Genomic DNA, 20098 nt, shown 5'->3' on the forward strand with positions numbered 1-20098 from the left:
CATATAGTGACAAACTTTACAACATTACACTACAGTAACATTTGCCTACAATATAAGCATAAATACATAAACATACATATTCTATGGGCTAGACATATATGTCAATATATGAAATTGTTCCAATTGTTTTATTTCATTGTGAAATTTAAATCTGTTTTTAATAGTATTTACTGCCTCAAATTCAGTTCTCTGTTTCTGTTTGTATGAAAACTTTATTTTATTTTATTTTATTATATAAAATAGGCATATAACAGTACGTTCTGTTGCCAAAAATGCGAATTCATTTGAAAATCTGACAAACATTTCGTGCCTAATATGACAAATGTGGAACATGGCAACCCTTTTGGAAACCACATCTCCCAACATTCTTTGCGCGCAGTAGTTTGACAACCAGCCAATCGGCGCCATGACAGGCCGGCACGTGACGAGAGTAAGTTCCTGCTGTGGCTTGAGGGAAACAGATCGACATTCAGCCGCGGGAGAATCGCACTTTGCGGGTAAGTAAAGACATTTGGCCGCGGTGAGTCCAGCTGCGTCCTCACTAAGTGTCCTCCGGAGGCGGTTGCCGGAGGTTTCTGAGCTCTGTGGCGGAGAAACAGCCTGAATTTCGGCTGGAGCGAGCCGCCGTACCGTCTAGGCCTCTGCTATTTCCTGGTCAACTCCACAGCTGTACCCGCTGGAGCGGCCAAGTTGGAAAAGTTCAGTTCAGGGGTGTTGGAGAACCTTTGTTCTCCCCCACCCTGCCGGTTCTGAGTGTTTAAAACCTGCTGTGAACAGAACCCGGGTCTGACCCTGATCTGCTGCCGATGGAGAGAAACACAGAGACACTGTGTTCAGGGCTCAGAGCTGCTGGACTGATCCTGAGCTGTCAGGTCCTGATAGTCTGTGGAAAATACCGGATAGAGCAGCCTGGGTTCCACCGTGGAACCAGTCTGTGAACTGGTCTAAATAAAATCAGTTCACTGTGGTTCAGCTGCTCTCTAGTCATCGTATCTCTCTGTGCTCGGATAGAATAAGCTGTTTTCAGTCTGTACATGTGGTGAAAGTGTTTTGGTGCTTTGTTGTAAAAGATGTTTGTCATCATCACTGATGCTCAGGTCAAAGGTCAGAGACTTCTGACACACAGCTGTGTGGGAGAGATGTTAATGAGGATATAATGAACACTGTATTCAGCTTGTGCATGTGTTTGTTTTGCTGCTGTGGCTGGAAAATTAATGAAAATATTAACAACAAAAAAAAAGATCGCTGGTAAAATGTGTCACAGTCTTTATAAATGAAGCACTGTGACCTCAGCCAACATCAACATCATGTTTATATTTTTTCAGTGAAAATGAAATTCTGATATTCCCACTGTAATCCTGACTCATATCCTAATATCTGTCAGAATGATAATAATAATAATAATAATAATAATAAAAATACATTTTATTTATAGGTGCCTTTCAAAGAACTCAAGTACTCCTTATAACACACAGTTAGAGAAATAAAATAGCAAGAATGAAATAAATTAGAATAAATATAACTGCATAAAACAAATATGGTCGCATTGAATGCCGGTGTTGGAGTTAAAGAGAACAGGCAGCTTTGAAGTTTGTGTTTTCAGGTGGGATTTAAAGATGGAAAGAGAATCAAAATCAGAATCATCACATCATGATTTTTTTTTTCTGTGAAACACTCTGACAGTGTGATTCTGTGCAGACTCTGCAGCCTGGTTCCTGCACCAGCTGCTGTTTCCTGGAGTGAGATCAATACATCAGCATAGTCAATATTATTGATTGATTTCAGTTTGTCACATATGTGTCAGCAGGGATCTGCTGCAGTACAGGAAACGCCTGATTCTGATTAATTAACGTTCGATTATTGTGTATAAGCGTTGTGTTTGCCAATTATCTTTTAAACAGTCTGAGGTGTCATCTTTAATGTGCAGTCACCATGGTTACAGGTGTCCCTGTCAGAACAGGTAGTGTTTACCTGTTCGCTGCTGTACTGATTTCCTTCCTCAGTACGAACTCACGAGCTCTGAAATAACCTGAGACACAGGAAGCTGTAATATGAAGCTCATGTTCATTTCGTACCAAACCAACATGAACCAGACTATAAATAGATGTGATGGTGAGGTCTTCACGCTGCTGTCAGAGGCTTTCACAGAATGAGGAAGCAGTACCTCCTGCCAAGTTTCATGTCTTTAATGTGAGTATTGATGCATCGCAGCAGGATGCTCAGTTCTCTCACAGCCTGTCGCTCAGCTGACCGTCTGCAGGTGATGCTGCGGCATCCTCCTCCATGCAGCACAGCTTCAGGGTCAGCTGGCGGTAGCAGCTACATCTCAATCCTCCACAGGACTGAGGAGATTCCCGTCTCAGCTGAGGCAGTGGGTCTCCATCCAAATGTAGAGCAGATTCTAGCTAAAAAAAAAACTATGATTTTTTTTTTTTTTACTTTTCCACCTCTCCCAAGTGAAAAACTTTTATGTGATATTTTATGTTTTATGCACAGAAAGAGGAATGAGCGTAAAAACATGTGGATGGAAACTCACCTGGTGACTGGTCTGGGATCAGTACAGCTGATGCGGTGTCGGTTTATATCCCCTCTTGGTAGCTTGAGCAGTAACACAAAGTCAGATTACCTGAGGTTAAGAGTGATGGTGCGTTTAAGTGCGTTCAGATCAGATCTGTCTGTGAAGGTCTCAGTCTCTCACTGTGTCAAACACAAACAACAACATTATAGAAAATAAACTGACTATAAAACAACCTCATGAATAATGATCAGAGTCAGTTATGACACAGTATGATGGATTAGTTTAAGAAAGAAGCTTAAATTAATTTTGTATTTCTTTCCCTCTTTTAACTACACTGTTCTCAGTTTATTAGGAACACCAACTAAAACTAGGGGTGAACAATATGCAAAAAAAAAAATGATTGTGAAAGGTTATATTTATGTCTCCACGGCAGCAACAGCCAGAGGCATATTGTTTCCGGGTTGTCTGTCCGTCCCATTCTCGTGGATGCAAAATTTTCAGTAACGCCTTGACTGAACTTCTTCAAATTTGGCACAAACATTCACTAGGACTTAACGATGAACTGATCAGATTTGGGTAGTTAAAAGTCAAAGGTAAAGGTCATGGTGACCTCACGAAACACATTTTGGCCATATCTCACAAATTCACGCACTGATTATGACACAATTTAACTCAAATGTCTATAACGATAAAATGAAGTGACAACATTTTATATCCAACTGGTCAAAGGTCAGCTTCACTGTGACATCATAATCAAATCAATAATCAAAAAACATGAGGTGGTAATTCTAGTTTCATTTGATTTTCACTGAAAATACATTTAAAAATGATGATGTGATTTTTTTTGGCGGTCTTGGTCCTCTACATCTTTACATTTGATTTGGAGGCCGGGGGGTCTCTGTAGCACCACAATCCTTCATTTATATGTATCTGCTGTTGTGACACATTTGACCATTTATCAAAAAACTGCAGCCTCTGCGATTTAGATATTGCACTTGGCCGTATTGAGATTTCAATAATATTTCAGTGAATTGTTGAGCCCTATCTAAAACTTATCCAACGGTCCTGCAGTAAATCCTGCTTCATGAAGGCTGTAATGTTCAGGTTTAATTGAAATTGATTTAAAGCGGTGTTGATTCAACTGTGTGCTTAGTTTGGAAGATGGAGTCTGAGCTGCTGCTGAACACAGAGGTGTTTCTCACTGATGTCATTGTGGTGGACAAAGTTATATTTTCATCCAGTTTTATTTTGGTAAATCTAAGAGGATAATTTTGTTGAGTGAAGTAAAAACTGACTTCTTCATTCTACCAAACAGACCAGGTAAAGAGATGTAACATGGGATTCATCATCAAACCCTATCCACTGACGTGCCACCTTCTTTAGACCTGAGTCAGTTTACCTGTCGCCAGGTAGAACATGACCCTGTGATGGACAGCTGTTTGATGTGGTCTTCAGCAGGTTTATCTCTGAGACTGAAGGAAAGCTTCTATTACACACTGGAGGGGTGACATTTGGAAGATGTGGACATTTAATAATAAACTACAACATGATTTATTCATGCAGCCCTTTTTTTTTTTTTTACAAAGTTACAAAAGAAATGACAGAAATAGTGAAAACAATAAATGAATCAGATCAAATAAACAGGAATAATCAGTATAAATAACCTAAATCAAAGATTTCTGAATTTAACACACAGGGAGGGTCTAATTCAAAGATGCAAGATGAGTTGCATTATGGGAGTTAGTGTATCTGGAGCTTGACTAATACCAGAGACTAACAGTCAGGGGGGTGTGGATCTTTGAGCTAAAGTTAAATCCTTGGTGTTAAACCGTGATGGTGTTAATAAATAGTTTTATATCACCCATCCCTACTTTCTTTAATCAGATATAATGAACCACAAACTGGTTCCACTGGTTTATAATTATCTGGCTCCGCTTTTTATTATCGTCACTTTACTGGAATCAGAGCCTGTGCATTCGAACACTCACTGAGCACTTTATTAGGAACACCTGTAATCCTGCAGATCCTGGGGCCAGTTTCACAGAGATATGTGAGACTGGTCTGTAGCGTTGGTCCAGTCTTCAGTTCACTCACAGATCAGTCTAATGTTAGACCGTTTCACAAAAATAAAGACTGACTCACTTTAAGCCAAAAACATTAGACACCTTACCCCCAGGCTGACTCAGGCCTAAGACCAATGTTACCGTGGTAACGATCAATTACATTTGCACTGAGCGGTGGCACCCAACCACAAAAAAACAGGAAAACATGGCTCATAATTTCTGGTTTGCTAACATTGTTATGGAGAGAGTGATGACAACAGAAAGAGTTTTTAGAGATCAAATCTGATGTTTATTGTTTCACTCTTCATGCACTCTTGTAACTGTTGATAAATTCCAAAAGACAAACATATGATACACATATTTTTTCTCCTACCAAAAAAAAAAAAACAATAAGTACCAATAAGAATACAGTTAAATTACCGGATTAATGAGCGGTATCGATAAAAGTAGTACTACCGTTAAAATCTTAATAATACCCATCCTTTACCACAACGGCAGACAACCACGTCAGGTTCCTCTTCCTGTCACCAAGAACAGAAACCTGGGGCTGTTTGCGAGCAGAGGACGGACTACCCAGTGTTAGTGTGCTGTTCCCGATGAAGTGCTCACTGAGTGCATGTCAGCTTTATGCTTGAGGTCATGTAGAAACAGAGTCGGGGTTTGCTTTTACACTGTAAAATGTCACAGTTAAATTAAATGTATTAACAAAATGAATTTATCCAAAGGTGATTGGTTTATATTGGAGAATAGATATCGGCTGATACTTTACTGAGATTTTAAGATCCTCAATATCGACATCAATGACCTGATGAATCCAGTATTGATCAGGTGACTTCAGTACTGTATTAGTTCTCATCAGGATCCTGCAGTAGAACAGCGAGCTGATTGGCCGGTAGGTTATTCACATGTTAACTGCCCTGGAGATGTGCAGCACGCCTTGTCATGTACTCCATTTAGAAGTGAACCAGCTTCGTTATACAGGAAGTCCAGAGTTAAGCCCAGAGTTAGCTGCTGATGTCACCTCATGAGGGGGGGTGGGTGGTTCAGCTGCTGCTCAGTGAACTTTGGTGTTGATGATGTTGTCACCATGTAAATAATTCATGGTAAATGAATAAATGAATCACTGTCTGTGAGTATGTGAATACTAAGTATGCTTCTGTTGGGTATAGCAGTCCTAACAGTCTCTCTCTCTCTCTCTCTCTCTGTCTCTCAGCCTGTGGAAGCCCCCTCCCTGAGCAATGGCCTCACCTGTCTCAGTCTACAACTCTAATGCCTTGGACACACACATCTCCAGTGTAAGTGGATTCACAGCAGCGTCAGAGAGAACTCACTCTCCTTCACTTCATTAGGTCATCCAGTTTTACATGGATTCATTTTTACCCATCAGTCTATAATCAGTAACTCATACTGACAAAGTGAAAACATGTTAGTAAAATCAAAACTTGAATCTCTCATTATTAAAAGTCTTCAGAGCCATGTCTCTAGATGATCCGGTCCCACAGTTCACCTGCAGGTCTGGACAGAGACCAGAGTCCAGTGAACCCTCTGTAGACCTCTGTGATAAACTGCGGTGAGACACAGATCAGGACAAGAAGCTCTGAGTGTTCTTCAAGAGAACTGTGAAGAGGAACAAGTCTGGAACCAGGACTCTTCTAGACCTGGTGTCCAGACAAACTGAGGAACCAGGTGAGAAGGACCTGGGTCCAGGGAGGAGACCAAGAACCCAACAGTCAGTGTAACAGCAGCAGGGACAGGGAGAGTGGTCAGATACAAAGAGGTCCCTGAAGAAAACCTGATCCAGAGTCCAGGAGACCTGAGACTGGAGAGCTGGTTCACCTTTCAGATCCACAGTGACCTGAAGCAAACACCAGCACTGCCGAGTCTTCAGGACCGGTCTCTGACTGTCCCTAGGTGTCCCAGACAAAGTCCACACCTAAACCTCATAGACCATCTGGGGAGAGACCTGAAGAGGAGAGTTCACACACACTTCCTGTCCAGTCTGAGTCTGAGAGGATCTGACAGGAAGAATCCAGGTCCTACGAAGAACTGGACTAAGGGTCTGAAGACTTTTGTGAATGTGTCTGAAGTCGGTGAAGTTGTGTTGACACACAGGAAATGAATGAAAAGCGAATAAACTAAGGATGAAGAGCGTGTTAATAACCTCATGGTGTTCTCTCCATCGTCTTCCATAAAAGGAACAGATCCATGTTTACAGTCTCATCTCAGTGGACACTGAATCTGACTCCGTCCTCAGAGGCACCGTGTCCTACTTTAGTATTGAAGACACCTCCCAGGAGACCAGCAGGGTTTTATTTCCTGTACACAGACTCTGAACTGTTTGTGCTGCTGTCTCATCTGCATGACCGACAGAGAAGAAAAAGGCTAAAGTCAGCTTCTGTGGGACTGGCTGGACCTGGACCTGGGCCTGGACACAGTCACCAGACCAGCAACAGTCCTCCCAGTCCTGAACAGCTGACCCTTAACAGAGAGCAGAGACAGCGAGGCGGTCAGAGAAACATTTATACTGTAAAGAGGATGATGACTGTGTCTCTGAATTAAAAAGTAAATGTTCAGTCAGGGAAAGTAGAATCAGGTTCATTCAGCAGTAACGTCAGAGGATCAGTGGTTCTCTGTGGAGACACAAACACTGGAACTATTAGAAACTTACAGCGACATGTCTGAGTTTCCTGTTTCCTGTGTGTTCCTCCACATAAACACTTTATTAATAGAACTGGTTTCAATCTTACACACTTCAGTTTTCTACTTTCGCCTGTTTTTTACTTGTTGTGATTTTTTCTTTATTAATACAACTTTCTGTGTTTGTGTGTGTGTGTGTGTGTGTGTGTGTGTGTGTATGTATAGACCTCCAGAGAGTCTCTGAAGATGGAGTTGTTAGCAGATGTCAGTCTGCTGCCAGGAGAGGAGAGAATTACAGGTGAGTGTTTCACTATCGTCTTTTTTTTTTTTTTAACCCTCTGTCATCAGTTAGTTTGACACGATGAAGGTCACAATAAATTCAAAATCTAAATGTGGCACTATAGACGAGCTAACTGTGATGGATGTCTGCAACCAACACAACTGTGCTGAGTTCGTGTTTCTCCTCTCGTCAAACTACAGAGCTGAAAATAAAGAACTAACATAACCCCCCTGTGATACTCACACACCATGAAAATGCTTTTCATTTTCAAGATTCAGCAACAAGAACACACTGACAGAGTGTGTGTGTGTGTGTGTGTGGCTGTGGCTCAGGGGGTAGAGCGGAAGGACGGTGGTTCGATTCCCAGCTCCTCCAGGCCGCATGTTGAAGTGTGTATGACCCTGTTCAGACCTGGTATTAACATCCGTCTCAGGTGATCTGATCACAGGTGGTCAGCTCTAAGTTCAGGTGTGAACGCACCCAAGACTCATTTAGGACACATTTGAGATCCGATCACTCAGACCACAGTCAGAGGTGGTCTGGGCCACATGTGTCCACACTGAAGGACCAACTACTCAACTGACGTCCTCTGTCACAGTCCGATTAGTCCCAACGCAGTTTACCTAAATACCAAAATATTTTACTATTTGAAATTGATTAAACCTGACTTCACTGTGGAGCTGTGAGCAGCACATTGATTCATCAACCCCTCCGTACCGCGCTCTGTCTCTTTCTTGCTGTCTGTCTCAATTCAATGCAGTATGCTTTATTGGCATGAATGTCAGGTGGACAATATTGCCAGAGCATTACAGACAATAACACACTCTCTCTCTCTCTCTCTCTCTCTCACACACATAAACATACACAGGCACATTGACAACGGACCCGTCTGTCAGATTGGATAAAAACAACAACCCAAACGTGTGTATTTGCATATAAAGCAAGGAAGTGAGATCTGATCTCAAGTGGTCACTGGAGACGCATTTTAAAGCAGGTGTGAACGGACGAACTCGGAGCCGACCTCTAGTGATCGGATGTGCAGGTGTGAACAGGGTCTGAGGTCTCCAGGTCAGATATGAGGGAGCTGCAGATCCTCCAGGTTAACTGTGATCCTGTGATTAGACTGAGGTGCTGGTTTAACACTGGTTTAATACAGGTTTAATGCTGGTTAAATACTGGTTTAACGCTGGTTTAAGCCTGTTTTAAGGCTGGTTTAAACACTGGTTAAATGTTGGTTTAACACTGGTTTAACACTGATTTAACACTGGTTTAACGCTGGTTTAACGCTGGTTTAATGCTGGTTTAACCTCATTAACCTGTTAATGCCAGGTCTGAACAGGGCCTGTGTGTAGTGTACAGCACTTTGACTGGTCGATGAGACTAGAAAAGCTCTACATAAGTATATATTGTGAAAACAACGGTTAGACCAGGCTGAAGCCTCAGGTATCACATTCACCACACACCACACTGTAGAGCCACTCTAACCCACCACAGAGGAGTGTGTTGTCTTCCTCACTGGGCTCACTGCTCACCAACAGTGACAATGAGGCCTGAACACCTCTGTCTGCAGGAGGGAGTGCTGCTGTGACACCAATAAGACTCAGGTATAAGAGAGAAGTCAAATGAATATGTTTGTGTGTTTCAGATAAAGACATCATCTACATCTGTCCATTCAGTGGAGCTGTGAAAGGAAAAGTGTTGATCACCAACTACAGACTCTACTTCAAGAGCTCAGACACTGTAAGTCCCCGTGTGTGTGTGTGTGTGTGTGTGTGTGTGTGTGTGTGTGTGTGTGTCAGGTCAAACAGGATTTTTCCTGGCTGACGATGAGTTGGTTCCATCCTGATCCTGTGAGCCACACCTTTAACTGACTCAAACGAACACTTTGTACAAAAAACTTATTTTAGTTCTGGTCAATCCAGAGGAATTTACAACAGGACAGTAATAATCTAAAGTTCAGGAGATGTCACAATGTTTTTGTTCTTGATTTTTAAGACTTAATTTAAATGATAAACTGAAGAAAAAAAAAATCAATGTATCAATGAAGAATGAAAATATGTTTTTCTTTCAGCTCAACTACAAACCTCTGCTGCCTCTGTGTCACATTTGCAAATTCACTGTCCGTGTCTAGAGAGTTTTAAAATCTGAACCAGCTGAATATTTGAAGTGATAGTGCCTTCACATTAAGCAGGATTCAATCGGTTCAGTCTGAAGGTCTCTGGGTTCACTGGTATCTGGGGTCTAGGTCTGGGGTTTCTCAGGTTGTATATGTATTAATTCTCCTAAATGAACATTCAGGGAACAATTCCATATAGTATTGAAAGCATTTTTTCTGATTGGCTGATGTAGTGAGCATGCATGCTTTTTTTTATGCTGACTGTGTGTTGTAGGATGTGGCGGTGACACTGGATGTTCCTTTGGGTGCCATCAGTCGGGTGGAGAAGATGGGTGGGGCATCAAGCAGAGGAGAAAACTCGTATGGCCTGGACATCACCTGCAAGGTGTGTGCGCTTTATTATATGTCCAATAGTCATTTAGATATTTACAGCAACCGTCTTTGAGCTTGAAATGTATATTGATATGCAATTTTCAGCTTTTATATACAAGCAGCATTTTTAATTAACATTTTAAAAATACTTGTGCAGTCCACCAAAACATTTGATATGTCACATTCTGTATAATTCACTTTTCATATTGATAACTGTTATACTTGACTACTATGAATTACAATGTTTTTTTTTTTCCTATAGCCAATAGGCCAATATTCAATGATAATATAATAATAAGATAAGATAAGATATTTCTTCATAGTCCCACAGTGGGGATATTTGCAGTATTACAGCTATAAAATGGACAGTACAAAAAAAAGTCAATATCAATACTTGAAAAAAAAAATAAAAACATGATTAGATACTTCATATGATACTTCAATTAGATATGCAGTATTTTTCATAATATTTTATTTTATTATATTTTTTGCAGTTTTACACAGGCTGATGAGTCTGACCCTCATTTCCCTGCTTTACTTACTGTCCTTTGTAACTTACTATGTGACAAATAAAACTTTGAGCTACTGTTTAGTGGCACCGTCACTTCTACCTGAAACATAAAATACAATAATATAATTGTATTGTTTGTTGATAATATTGTATATCGTGATATTTGTGCTTGATTATATCAAGATATTAAATTTTGGATATCGCCCAAGTCTAATATAGTCTATTATATTCACATTTCAATCAAGTGAATACTGTACAGCCTCTGGTGTTTTGAAGCCACTACATTAAGAGAGAACTCCAGTGATTTTCCACAGTCTGTTTCCAGGTGTTGAAATCTGCACTAGAAGAGTTACAGGAGTTCAGTGTTAAATCAGCGGAGAAGCTCAGAGAGTTTCAGTTATGAAGTCATCCAGAAATCCTGTGCTGGCATCAGAGCACACGGCAGTCACACATACTTCCATGAAGAAATGCTTCTCTGTCTTGGAACATTGTCTTATCTGTCTTCAGTGCTGTATTTGTGTGTGTGTGTGTGTGTGTCTGTGTTTATTGGTAGTAAATGTGTTTATCTTCTGTCTCCTCAGGACATGAGGAATTTGAGGTTTGCCTTGAAGCAGGAGGGCCACAGCAGACGAGACATCTTTGAGCTCCTCTTCAGACACGCCTTCCCCCTGTCACATGGTCTGGTAAGTCAGCGTCTGATCCAGTTCTGCCTCTGTCCACTGACTGAGGGCTGTTGGGTAGATGCAGACGATGCAGATGAGCCTCATTTCCTCCGATCATCAGATCCACACTGGTTGGATAAACCAGGGGGAACACCTGTTCAGTCTGTTTGAGAGGCTCCACTGTCTTTATGGTGAACATTAGTCCAGTCGTGAACACTCTGTGTATTTATAGCAGCAGTCAGCTCTGGCTCAGTCAACCTCCATCTGTTTCAGAGCCCAGTATTCATGCAAATGCTGAAATGCAGAGATGCAGCCCCCTCACACACCATGACACACACCTGCCCGCCCACGCCGCAGCTACATCTGCCTGGTTAATATCTGCATGTGATCAAATCTGTGTCAGAGCCTTAGTACGGCTTCTTTTATGTCTCTGGTTAAGGTTAAAAGAGACGATGAAAACCTTTTGCATTCATTCTGCTAACTACCTCCAGGCTACACTGGACAACAGCCAAGCTCTCAGCTTTATAATGGAGCAGGGGTTTGTCTTTTAAAAGTGTTTACAGCTCCTTTGTCTGACGTGTGTCCTGCGTACTGCTGCCAAGTGGTGCGAGTTATTTCAGGCGTCCACAGTGAAATAAAAAGTCCTGTTCATCTTCTACATAGACACCGACAGACTATAGGATGGACATGAAACGGTCTCATCTGATCATCAGAACAAAAATATGAACAACTGTGTTACATCTCAACATCTGGTTCTCAGATTAAAGTGTCTGAGTATAACTCTGTGGACAGTAGGACAAATATTAAAGGAGCATCTCAGTCAGAATCACTCACAGAGCTGAACATGTTGTTGCATGCTATGCTAACAGTAACCAGAGGCTAAGTATTCTGATATGTGAAAAACATGATAAAGCAGTTAGCAGCTTCAGGTCACAGTGAGCACATTTAATCTGACTGAAAACTAATCAACAGTTAATGTTATCATCAACTAATTGTTATAGTCACTGATGGAAGTTCCAGGCTCTATAACGTGAGAAGTTACTGCTCTTCTGTTCTGGAACATCATAAACTCAATATCTTTGTTTTTCACAAAATATTTGAGGATGTCAGACGTCTAGGGGCCCTAAATATATGTATATATATATATATATGTATGTATATATCTATATGAGCCCAATAGGTCTTTAAAACTGGCTTTAAGAAGAAGCTAAAAACTGCTCTGTTCTCCTTCATTTAATCATTTAATCTTTGCACTTTAATTAGATATGATCTGTTTCATAATCTGTGTTTTTAGAATGTTTCTCCTTATTATTATACTTCTCTTATTTCTGTTAATAATAATAAATAAGGTGTGTGTGTGTGTGTATATGAGCCCAATAGGTCTTTAAAACTGGCTTTAAGAAGAAGCTAAAAACTGTGCGTGCGTGTGTGTTCTGGGTCACTGTGATGCTGCTGTAGTATCAGTGTATTGTGTAAATAAGTCTCTTCTGTCCCTCTGTCCAGCCTGTGTTTGCGTACGTGACTCAGGAGAAGTACGGGGACAACGGCTGGAACATCTATAAACCCATAGAGGAGTTCAGACGCCAGGTGAGGCCCCCACCACCTTCTCCATAGTCACATGGTCGTGTCATCACCCTGGAAAACTGCCTGATGTGCCCATTGTGCAGTGTTAAAATGAAACTAAACATTATTTATTTACATGTAATAATCAGAGCGGTGGTAATAATCAGTTAGGAAGCAGGCTGTTCTGTGTGTTTATTGATCTCCACAAACACACACACACACACACACACACACACACACACACACACAGCTCTGTCCATGGTTCTGAAACAACACACAACACATTCTGTTTAACAGCACACGGCTTTGCTTTAACGCCAGTCAGCTGGTGTGGGTGTGTGGGTGTGTGGGTGTGTGGGTGTGTGGGTTTCTTTACTGTATTCATGGGGTTTGAAAACCAGGAGCCCACTATATTTGTAGGGTCTGACAGCCGTGTAGAGCCAGAACTGCTGGACCCCACGGGTTTAAATGACCTGGTTTTAGGCACTCATTTGTGATTGTGTGTGTGTGTGTGTGTGTGTGTGCACAGCGTAGTCATCGTGTTTTTTTTTTGTTTGTTTTTTGTTATTTACAAAGACAAGGAGGCTGATATAATCACGTAACATGATGGCATACACTACCAGTGTGACAAAACAACTGACAGCTTTTGTTATTGTTACAATAATGTGAGTCGTTGAGAGGAAGAGAGAAAAGAAGATGAAACAGGAAAGAAAAACACATTTTCTATTTTTTTTTTTCCTTCTCCCCTCCCCTTCTTCAGGTCTAGGTAGGAAACAGAAGACAGGTACTTGGGGTAACGGGGTGGGGGAAGCACACATTACTGGGGAGGTGGAATCAGTTTTACTTATGGTCCAGTGACATATTTGGTTTCACAAGCGTTTGGTTATATGCGGAGAATGCCAACATGAAACTATTGTGGGGCAAATTCTTTTTAATATTGATATAATAATTCTAATAATAATAAGAGAATGATATATTTAATACATACTAAGTGAGAACGAGGCCATATCACCAGCTGTCGATGGCTCTATTGACACAACTCTAGTCAGGACTTTACTGTTCTAGTACTGCTGCTGCTTTTTGATGCCAATACTTATCAATACTCTTATTGATATCCCTGTTTATCCAGAGTCATATAAAATGACTTTGACCACTAGAATATAATCAGTTCATCCTTGGTTCCCTCAAGGTGCTACTGACATATAGCGTCCATGAGAATGGGACGGACGGAGAACCCGAGAACTCTGTTGCTGACGTGGAGGCATAAAAAGAGCATTTACAGTGTTTCAGTCAGTGTCTGATGATGATGATGATGATGATGATGAATATTGTCTCTTGTAGGGTCTACCTAACAACAAGTGGCGTATCACATTCATCAATAAGAGCTACGAGCTGTGTGACACCTACCCCACTGTGCTGGCTGTGCCCTTTAAGAGTAAAGAGGAGGACCTGAGGAGAGTGGCCACCTTCAGGTCCAGAGGACGCATACCGGTGAGCTCCACACTGGTCTACGGAAAACCGAATCATGTTGTGACTAAAGAAGGTTTAAATCAAGGTCCACTTACTAGCTTTTACATGAAGTCTTCTGGCTCAGGGGAATAACGTATATCAGGTTTGGATTCACAGACAAAACGTGTGAATTATAAACTCTCTGAAATACTGAAATACTGAAATGACAGGAGCAGAAGTAAAACTGAGAGTCAACCTGTGTGTAGCAGTTTGCGTTTCTTGTTTTGTAGTTTGAAACTCTAGTCATGTGACCTGTCCTCACCTGACCTAGAAACAGAACTACGACAGTTTCTATTCGCATATTTGTAAACTCGGATATTTAGTTTCAGTCCGTCAGGTGAGAGTCTGTCCGGTCACCGTTTGAGCCTCGGTATGTCGATGACTGTTTCTTCTTCAGCCTGTAAACAAACCCCACGTCCTTCAGCAGGAGACTCTAATGAGTGTTTGAGCTGGTCCACAGGTTAACAGAGTGAGTCAGTGTTTGATCAGAGAGGTTCTATAGAAACTAGTGATTCAAACTGATTCACTGATGCTCTTGAACTGAAACCTGCCCGACATAAGTAAAGAGAAGTACGCTTTACAATCACAACTGTTTCCATTACAGCTTCCCGACAGTGACTCCATGTCCCACAATGCTCACTGGTATCTGCACATGTTCCCTCTGTCTCTGTGCCTCAGGTTCTGTCGTGGATCCACAGGGAGAACCAGGCCGTGATCGTCCGCTGCAGTCAGCCTCTGGTCGGCATGTCCGGGAAGAGGAACAAGGACGACGAGCGCTACCTGGACCTGATCAGGGAGGCCAACGACACCACCAAGCTCACCATCTTCGACGCCAGGCCCAACGTTAACGCCGTGGCCAACAAGGTCAGAGGGGACAGGAAGTCAGGGGTTAGAGGAGGGGGCGCAGCAGCTGGCTAGCCTCCCTCTGCAGCAGGACTCAGTGATGACGGTTGTATGAGAGTTGTCGTTAAAGAACATGTTGCCTTATTGTTGATCTCGTCACACGTGTGATTCCCAGGCGACCGGAGGAGGCTACGAAGGCGACGAGTACCAGAACGCAGAGCTGATCTTCCTGGACATCCAGAACATCCACGTCATGAGGGAGTCCCTGAAGAAGCTCAAAGACATCGTCTACCCCAACGTGGAGGAGTCCCACTGGCTGTCCAGTCTAGAGTCCACACACTGGCTAGAACATGTCAAGGTCAGAGGAGGAGTTTGCACATAGATGAATGAAGAGTTTCCATGTATAAACACTTTTCTTAAGATGTTTATGTTATCTTTATGTGTTCTCGCGCATCGTGTGTGCGTGTGCGCAGCTGGTGCTGTCAGGAGCCATCCAGGTAGCAGACAAGGTTTCCAGTGGGAACTCGGTGGTGGTTCACTGCAGCGACGGCTGGGACAGAACCGCTCAGCTCACCTCTCTGGCCATGCTGATGCTGGACAGTCACTACCGCACACTCAGAGGCTTCCAGGTCAGTTATAAGAGCAACTTATAATACTATATGTTGTTGAGGTGCTGGATTCAAACCAACTGAGGAAGCACAAAGCTGCGGTGGTTTTACTTCTAGAATAAAGCTTCAGTGAAATGACAGAAAATGAAGATTATAATGAACCTGATGTGATGAACATGTGTTGTAGGTGCTGATAGAGAAGGAGTGGATCAGCTTTGGACACAAATTTGCCTCAGTAAGCAACAATTTTACAGCTGATATTATATTCACTGCTGTTCAGTTTACAGGAAATGACTCAGTTCACTGATAGAATTTTTTTGTGTGTGTGTGTGTGTGTGTGTGTGTAGAGGATAGGTCATGGGGACAAGAACCATGCAGACCAGGACAGATCACCCATCTTTGTTCAGTTCATAGACTGTGTTTGGCAGATGACTAAACAGGTGAGTTCAACCACTCCAGGGAGTGTCACAGACATTTAAACACTGCCTCTCCATGCCCTGCTCTCTCTCTCTCTCTCTCTCTCTCTCTCTCTCTCTCTCTCCCACTCTCTCTCACACTGGAAACACTGGGAGTTTAATGGCAGCAGTTTGCTTTACCATGTCTCATCTGAACTAGTGTGAGTCACTGGATGTAGGCTGTTCCAGGAGGTGCTCTCCTCCCTCCCTGCTTCCCCTGCCCGTTACTGTTTTCAAAATCTCCTTCACCACAGGAAACGACATCAACCTCCGAGCTGCAGCCGAGACGCTGCACATTTAGTTTAGATGAAGATGTAGATCATGTGAAATCACACAGTCGACACACGTCTTTACCGTTTTTTGAGGCGTTTTCTTTCTGGGGAATCAGACATTTTAATGACGGTGCAAATGTTCCACCGAAAAAACCGCCCACCCACCCACCCCCGTGACGCCCACGGGGCTCCGTTGTGCATCCTGGGCTCAGTACGGCCCGAGATGACTGTGATTGGTTTATAGAGTGTTTTTCCCCCTCTATCAGAACGGTCTGTGAGACTACCTCTGAATGAACTGCCCACCTGTTCACCATGTGCTCTGCACTAGGTGCCAAAATACCACAGAGAAAGAGTCAGGTTCAGGAAAATACCAAACTGTGAGGGAGCTGCTGGAACCGGTTGTTGTGCTTCTACAAAGATAGGACCCTGAGCGGGAAGATTTCATTACCAGATGTCACTATTTGATGCTGCAGCTTCATACTGTCCCTGATTTTCCTGCTGCGCCCTCTAGACTCGCTGTTGGATGTTGTTGCAGGTCTTTTTGGTGCTGTGACAAAAACAGAATATCAGTCTGACAGAGTGTTCTCTGATCTGAGATGAGGCCGTCTGTGAACTGTCACTGCTGGACTTATTTCCCACCATATGCGATATTTTTCATAATATTGGGGGGAAAAAAATAGTTTTGCAGTTTTGCTCAGTCTGTCCTGCTGCCGAGTCCAACCCTCATGTCACTGCTTTTCTTACTGTACATTGTACTTTTGCATGTGACTAATAAAACTGAAACACCTGAGACATCAAATACAATAATATATATTATAAAAATAAAAAAAACACCTGAACACCCCCGTGATAATATCGTGATATTCAAGCTGGACTGTTTTTTTTTTTACAAGTGCAATTTTGGATATTGGGTGACTCAATAGCTGAGTGGTTAGGGTGCATACCACGTGAGTGCAGATGCTCTAAGCAGCGACTCCCCGGTGTGACGCCCAGCCCACCAGACTCTTTGCTGCATGTCATTCCCCTTCTCTCTGTCCCTCGATTTCCCGTCTCTAAACTGTCTTGTTGATGAAATGCACCAAAAAATAACATAACTAATAACTCAATTTTTTGGGATATTGCCTTACTAAGTCTACTAACTGGTGAACTCTTGTCTCCTCTCAGTTTCCTACAGCCTTTGAGTTTAACGAGCGCCTCCTGCTGACAATCCTGGATCACCTCTACAGCTGCCGCTTTGGGACTTTCCTCTACAACTGTGAGAGCGCCCGAGACCAGCACGTAAGACCACCTGGACCTTTAACACCTGTCCTTCCACATATACACAGCAGACTGCACTGTATTTCCTCTGCGCATGTTTGACGCCCCCCCCCCCCCCCTCTCTGTCTGTGGTCAGGAGGTGAGGTCAAAGACCGTGTCTCTGTGGTCTCTGGTCAACGGTAAGATGGACATTTATCTAAACCCCTTCTACACCCCCGAGTCCGGCAGAGTCCTGTACCCCGTCGCCAGCATGCGTCACCTCGAGCTGTGGGTCACATACTACATCCGCTGGAACCCGCGCATCCGACAGCAGGTAGGAGACCCACAGTGCTTGTTATAATGTACCCTCAGGGGCACAGAAGCCCCCTCCTCTCTGTGTGTCAGCTGGTTTGTAAGAAGACCAGCAGGTACTTTCTATGTCTGTCACCGGTGTCTTACCTGTTCATATCTTTGGCAGTATTTACCTTTATAAATGTGAGATTAATTTGGCTAAAACTAAGAACATGATCATTCCAAATTTTAAGTCCATCATTTTAATTAATAAACAATTAAGCAGGCATCACAAATTATTCACAGTAAATACAGTTAATACAGTAAGTGTGTGTGTGTGTGTGTGTGTGTGTGTTGTTGTCGTGTCTGTGTGTGTGTGTGTGTGTGTGTGTGTGTGTGTGTGTGTGTGTGTGTGTGTGTCTACAGCAGCAGAGCCCGGTGGAGCAGCGCTACAAGGAGCTGCTGGCCCTCAGAGACGAGTACTTGAAGAAGCTGGAGGAGCTGCAGCTCTCTGACTCCTCCCCCTCCTCCCGCCTGCCTAACAGCCCCACCCCCAACACCCCCTCATCCCCCCCATCACACAATACAGCAATACACACACTACACACTCCCTTCTGAGGCAGTGACACACACACACACACACACACAACACATAACACCACTATCTCTCTGATATACTTGTTGACTTGCACTTGTGTCTTTCACTCTGATCTCTGTCTTACACACACGCAGGGAATGAATTAGTGTTGCTCAGTCTAACTGTGATAACTAAGGATGCTAATAAGACTTAGCTTTGATGGTTAACTCTAACACCATAGAGGTGATGGTGGCGATTTATGCAATATGTCACAGTACAGCCTTGTCACAACACATCTCTACACACACTCGTCATACAGTGAAGCCTTAAAGACATTCAGTGGCTCTCAGTACAAAGGGCTTGAACACACAGGACACACAGCGGTTGTGTATCACACAGGCAGCGCAGCGGGGCCGGAGGTGTGTGTCCTCCGTCCACCTCAATCAATTTACATCAGATTCCCTGATGAACCGAGGCCCAGCTCTGTGCGTGTGCTCAGTACTGAGGAAGTGTACTTATATAATCTTAACTCAAGGTCCACTTACTCACATTCTTCAGATGAAGCTCTGGATAAGGCCAGTAAGTGACCCTTGAGTTACGACTGTCGTACATTAGAGGTTCAACACTGAGAGAATTTTTATCTGTGCTTCCACTTCAAAGAGACGTGAGGGGTGTGGCTTAGCTTGCACTAGCTTTAGCCTAGCCTAGCTTAGCTTAAACAAAAAAAAAAAAAAAGATTATGATGCGGTTCACTCCAGGGGGAAATTTCTGTCTTTACTCTCAGAAATTATTTATGTAAAAAAAATTTCAAAACCTTTAAAGTCACAGTGAAATGACACATTCACATAATAAGCTACTGGATGTCTCAGTCTGTCTGCGTCTCTCAGAGGGATTTAAATCTTTCAGATATGATTTGATTGCTAAATAAGTGTTTGAGGTTTGGTGAAGACAGCAACATGATACAGAGCTGTAGAGCAATGGTTCTCAAAGAGAGGTCTGTGGATTCCCCGGGGGTCCCTGAGGTGGTTCCTGGGGGTCCCCAGCAAAAAGGCGAATAATTTATTTTCATTATAATACCATCTGTAAGTAACACAATGACAGAATGTATGAATATTTTGGTTTCAAGCACTTTCTGTAATAAAACGTAAAAAGTAAAAATCTTATCAGACGGCGGTCTGTGGTCTAATTTGCCACTGCTGTAGAGAGCTGCAGACTGTTGGCATCCACGACTCAACTTTATTCATACAGCACCTTTCATACAAACATGTAGCCTGAAGTATTTCACAGAGCAAGAGTAAAACAACACACACACAAAAAAAAGATGTGCAGATTAAAGATTTACTACAATAAAACAGTAAAATGATGAATGAAAGTCAATAAACATTTTGATTAAAGTGATAAAACCATAATGATAAGAAGTAAAAAAAAAATTAAAAAAAAACTGAAGCAAAAGCTCTAACATTATTCTGAATTAAAATCAGATCTGGATCACATGTTGTTGGACCAGCAGGAGAAGAATCAAATGATCAAATTAGTCCTCAAATCCAAACACACACCACCTACTGTCTCCTCCTGCTGTCTGCCC

At 42.5% G+C, this 20098-nt stretch overlaps 1 protein-coding gene across 1 annotated transcript; it reads left to right on the forward strand.

The window, feature by feature from the left end:
• Positions 1-430: 430 nt before the first annotated feature.
• On the forward strand, positions 431-18554 carry mtm1 (myotubularin 1). The gene is made up of 16 exons (XM_022747793.1): positions 431-497; positions 5795-5876; positions 7444-7516; positions 9144-9238; positions 9889-9999; positions 11079-11180; positions 12663-12746; positions 14064-14213; positions 14910-15095; positions 15250-15432; positions 15548-15703; positions 15870-15917; positions 16030-16122; positions 17574-17687; positions 17803-17979; positions 18363-18554. Exons 2-16 carry the CDS (start codon positions 5820-5822, stop codon positions 18552-18554), a joined length of 1821 nt encoding a protein of 606 aa, XP_022603514.1. The 5' UTR covers positions 431-497; positions 5795-5819.
• The last annotated feature ends 1544 nt before the right edge of the window (positions 18555-20098 follow it).

This window comes from Seriola dumerili, unplaced genomic scaffold (assembly GCF_002260705.1).
Source record: "Seriola dumerili isolate Sdu_G_001 unplaced genomic scaffold, Sdu_1.0 BDQW01000111.1, whole genome shotgun sequence".
Lineage (NCBI taxonomy): Eukaryota > Metazoa > Chordata > Actinopteri > Carangiformes > Carangidae > Seriola > Seriola dumerili.

Bases quoted from the DNA above. Each gene is read 5' to 3' on its own strand.
- mtm1 (XM_022747793.1), top strand. From the start codon at position 5,820: ATGGCCTCACCTGTCTCAGTCTACAACTCTAATGCCTTGGACACACAC. The intron at 7,517-9,143 runs GTGAGTGTTTCA...TGTGTGTTTCAG, and splicing joins AGGAGAGGAGAGAATTACAG to ATAAAGACATCATCTACATC. The intron at 15,918-16,029 runs GTAAGCAACAAT...GTGTGTGTGTAG, and splicing joins TTGGACACAAATTTGCCTCA to AGGATAGGTCATGGGGACAA.